Genomic DNA, 4359 nt, shown 5'->3' with positions numbered 1-4359 from the left:
TGAAAGAAGGATATCAAAACAATCCAATATGTCCGTGTGTTTTTATAAAGAAATCATAGTTAAGATTTTATATTATAACTATATATATTGATGATTTAAATATAATTGGAACTTCTAAAGAGCTTTCAAAGGTAATAAAATATCTCAATAAAGAATTTGAGAGGAAAGATCTTGGGAAACCAAAATTTTGCCTTGGTTTACAAATTGAACATTTAGCAGATGAGATTTTTGTTGATTAATCGGCTTATACAAAAATTTGTTTGCAAATATTTTTTATGGACAAAAGCACATCCATTGAACATTCCAATGGAAGTTCATTCACTAGATGTGAAGAAAGATATATTTCGACCTCGAGATAACAATGAAAAACTTCTTGGTCTTGAAGTACCATATCTTAGAGATGTGCAATTGGAGCACTTATGTATCTTGTTAATAAGACAAGATCATATATTGCATTTTCAGTCAATTTATTAGCTAGATATAATTATTCTCCAACGAAAAGGCATTGGAATGAAATTAAGCATATACTCTGTTATCTCCAAGGAACATCGATATGAGTTTATTTTATTCAAATAAATCAAATTTTGATCTAGTTGGTTATGTAGTTTCTGGATATTTATCTGATCCACATAAAGCTAGATCTCAAATAGGTTATCTATTCACAAGTGAAGGAATTACTATATCATGACGATCAATGAAATAGACCATAATAGCTACTTCCTAAAAATTATGTTGAAATTCTTGCAATTCACGAAGTTAGTTGAGAATGTGTATGGTTGAGAATGTGTATGGCTAAGATCAATGACTCAACACATTCATGGAACATGTAGCTTGTCTTATAATAAAAATCTTCCAACAATATTATATGAAAACAACACAACATGCATAGCCTAAATCAAAGGAGGATATATTAAAAGAGATTGAACCAAGCATATTTCACTGTAACTTTTCTATACTCATGTCTTGAAGAAAATGATGACATCATTGTATAACAAATTTGTTCGAAGGATAGCTTGGCCAAATTATTTACAAAGACATTACCTACAACAACCTTTGAAAAATTGATGCACAATATTGGAATATGGCGACTCAAATATCTCAAGTGATGTTTCTATGAGGGGGAGCAAATATATTGTATACTTGTAGGAGTATAAATTATATAAAATATGTACTTTTTCCCTTTCACTATGATTTTTTCCCATTGAATTTTTTCCTAGTAATGAGGGATATTTCACATATATATAGACATCTCAAGGGGGAGTATTACAAATATTATAAAATAGATGCCCAATGCTTAGTGTCCTAAAAGTCATGTGTCAATCTTCATATTATTCATGTGCCTTGTATTCATGCTTAGTATCCATGTAAGATCACATCTTACTTGTCAAATTATCTATAAAGAGTGGCATTTTGTGGTTTCAAATTATACGCATATTAATGAGAAAATCCACTTTAAAATTTCACTTTGAATTTTCATATTATCCTACTTTTATAATTTTAATTATTTTATTTTATTATTATATTATATTTTATCCACATCCGTATTCCCATTGTATTATTCGAGTACAATTTTTTTATTATTTTTCAAACAAAGAGCCTAAAACCGGCTATTTCATCAAATTTCCCCCCCCAAAACCTAGGTGGCCCTTGAATAACGGGCTTCGAAGGAAAGCCCATAACAATAACCCATCATAGCAATAGCAACAATGGCGGCTCCTCCTAGGGTTTCATCACTATAACTCAAGGTTTCATTTCTTTCTTATTCTCTCCTCTTTGCCGAACCTTCGTCTTCCTGCTCTCTGCTACACTTCACTTCACTTCATCGTATTCCTCACCGACAATGGCTGACAAGGCGGTCACCATACGTACCAGAAAGTTCATGACCAACCGGCTTCTCTCCAGGAAGCAATTTGTGAGTCCCCTTCTTTTCTTTTCTACGTTTTATCAACAACGAAAGATTAGTTTTGAACTTTGAAGTCTTTCTCGGAGTAGTTTCGTTAAGGAGAAATCCAATATTCAAACTTTAGATCTCTATTACGCGTTGGTTTAAAGTATAAGATTCAACAATCCATATTCAAATTAATGAAAACCTTTTGTTTAAGGTTTTCTTAGGTGATTCCCATTTGACCCCAGTTTTCATATGTAACCCAATTTAGTTCTGTAGTTTGATGTTCGTTTTCTTTGTCGACGTCTACTCCATTCACATCTGCTAACCTTCCGTTATAACTAGCTGACAAATGTTTATTTGCTCTGTGATTTTGTACTTTTTCTTTGAATCATCTTCACAATGTACAAGTTTTGTGTGAATGCTGGCTGCCTATCTGATATCATATCCTATGAGTTTCTTTATGCGACCAGAAATTTGGTAGGGCTAGACCGGTCACTCGTGGATATTGAAAAAAGCATGTTTTATGAATATGCTGTGAACCGTATAAGTATGGGTGTTCGTGTCCTTTCGTATTCTACTGGCTGAGAGCATCCTGGGAGTTCACTCAAGCCACACCACCATGATAATAGAGTCCAATACTTCAATTTGTAGGCTTTAGTTCTTACTGTTCCTTTTCTGGTTTGATGCAGATCATTGATGTTCTTCACCCAGGAAGACCAAACGTCTCTAAGGTAAGTTGATTTTACTTGAGAAAGTTATTGTGCTATTGCTTTAGCATAACTGCAGTGCAGCTTGTGGATTGCTTTCATAATGAATAAATCCAGCAATTATGTCTTACACCCAATTTATCAGAGTTTGAATTTGGAATTTTTTGGTATCTTTAACGTTTTATGCCAAGCAACAGATACATTGTTGAGTTAAATGGTTTTGAGTTTCAAGTCTGATTGCATGTTTAATTGTCTGCTCATTTGGTTTCACTTTTTCCTTTTTGATTTGAAGGCAGAGCTGAAGGAAAAGTTGGCAAGAATATATGATGTGAAGGATGCAAATGCAATTTTTGTCTTTAAGTTCCGAACTCACTTTGGAGGTGGTAAATCAACTGGATTCGGTTTGATTTATGATTCTGTTGAAAATGCAAAAAAATATGAGCCCAAGTACCGGCTCATCAGGGTAATTTCGTTTCCTTATTAATATTTCCTTCTACTGAGTTGTGATTTGTTAGATCTTTACAATGTCATGAATTGCTTTTGTACATAAAGGAAGAGTCCTGTCCTTGATCCATCATCCATGTTTATTTATTGTCTGATGGATGAATGTGTTATTTGCACCTCTTTTCCCTTTTGTATCTGTGTAGGCTTTGCCCACACACATTATATTTGATGCAAGATTCTAATTAGTACTGTTAACTAATGGATTCAATAGGTTTCAAAAGTATGGACACTGCTTCGAGCACTGTTTGTTTAACATGTGCAACATGTGTGATACACGTGTTCACTTCTGATTTGGTGGGAGACAAATGAATCTAGGGCTGGGGGGCATGTTAGAATGCAATTGGGACATGTGGAGGACATGTGTAGAGAATGAAATAAGAAGACGATGATTGATAATTCTTTTATTAATAGAGGGATATATAATCCTATAGAAACTAAACAAAATGGGGGTAGGGGTGAACTTTTTTTTTGGTTCCACTTGAATTTATCATCAGGAGTAGACGTTTACTCTTTATAAGATTCATATTTGATAAGAGGCCATGAATCATCATCTGTGCAATTGTGGTTCACTGTTTTTCAAAATAGTTTTCCAGCCTGGGTGAAAAAGTGTTGGGTTATTTCTGAAATCAAGTGCTATCTTCTTGACAGAATGGACTTGACACTAAAGTAGAAAAATCAAGGAAGCAAATGAAGGAGAGGAAGAACAGAGCCAAGAAGATTCGTGGAGTAAAGAAAGTGAGCAAACCCTTCTTTTTCTTGTTTGAGTTTCTAAATTTGAAAATAACACAATGTTTAATATTGGCTGCAATTTCCCCTTTTCTTTTATCAGACAAAGGCCTCGGACGCTGCCAAGGCTGGAAAGAAGAAATGAGCTTACTGCTGTGTTTTTGTGCCTTGGCCTTTTTCTCTCTATCATGTCTTTGTTTCATTCCTCCGTAAATTTTAATTCTTAAGTGGCGTTGGACACTGCAAATGAAATGATCGAAATCAATGTCTGGAGATTGACACCAATGTTTTAGCCATTAATTAAAAATTTGGAGTGCTTTTGCAGGGAACAATTTTGACATTAGTGACCCTATATCTTATAGTGATGAAAGTTCTCATAAAAAAGTGGTAAACGTTTTGTTGCTTTTTACTTTTCCATTTTTTTGTGGTGGTTTTTCTGCCTTTTTTTTTTTTGTTGGTGGTACGATCCCTAGTTGTGACCATTTGAAAGACGAGGGAAATATTAATTTGGAATTTGGATAGTTGGTTTATGTA

General features: G+C 33.9%; 1 protein-coding gene across 1 annotated transcript; it reads left to right on the top strand.

Annotated features, from left to right (window-relative positions):
- Positions 1 to 1610: 1610 nt before the first annotated feature.
- On the top strand, positions 1611 to 4359 carry LOC120070692 (small ribosomal subunit protein eS24z-like). The gene is made up of 5 exons (XM_039022537.2): positions 1611 to 1912; positions 2578 to 2619; positions 2888 to 3058; positions 3748 to 3834; positions 3929 to 4359. Exons 1-5 carry the CDS (start codon positions 1841 to 1843, stop codon positions 3968 to 3970), a joined length of 414 nt encoding a protein of 137 aa, XP_038878465.1. The 5' UTR covers positions 1611 to 1840; the 3' UTR covers positions 3971 to 4359.

The sequence above is a fragment of the Benincasa hispida genome, chromosome 2 (assembly GCF_027475165.1).
Source record: "Benincasa hispida cultivar pf3 chromosome 2, pf3_genome.v1.1, whole genome shotgun sequence".
NCBI classification, from domain to species: domain Eukaryota; kingdom Viridiplantae; phylum Streptophyta; class Magnoliopsida; order Cucurbitales; family Cucurbitaceae; genus Benincasa; species Benincasa hispida.
This window is presented reverse-complemented; position numbering and strand designations above follow the sequence as displayed.

Excerpts from the sequence above, each read along its gene's own strand:
- LOC120070692 (XM_039022537.2), top strand. The coding sequence starts at position 1,841 with ATGGCTGACAAGGCGGTCACCATACGTACCAGAAAGTTCATGACCAAC. Across the intron at positions 3,059-3,747 it reads CCAAGTACCGGCTCATCAGG|AATGGACTTGACACTAAAGT; the intron begins GTAATTTCGTTT and ends TCTTCTTGACAG. Across the intron at positions 3,835-3,928 it reads AGATTCGTGGAGTAAAGAAA|ACAAAGGCCTCGGACGCTGC; the intron begins GTGAGCAAACCC and ends TTCTTTTATCAG.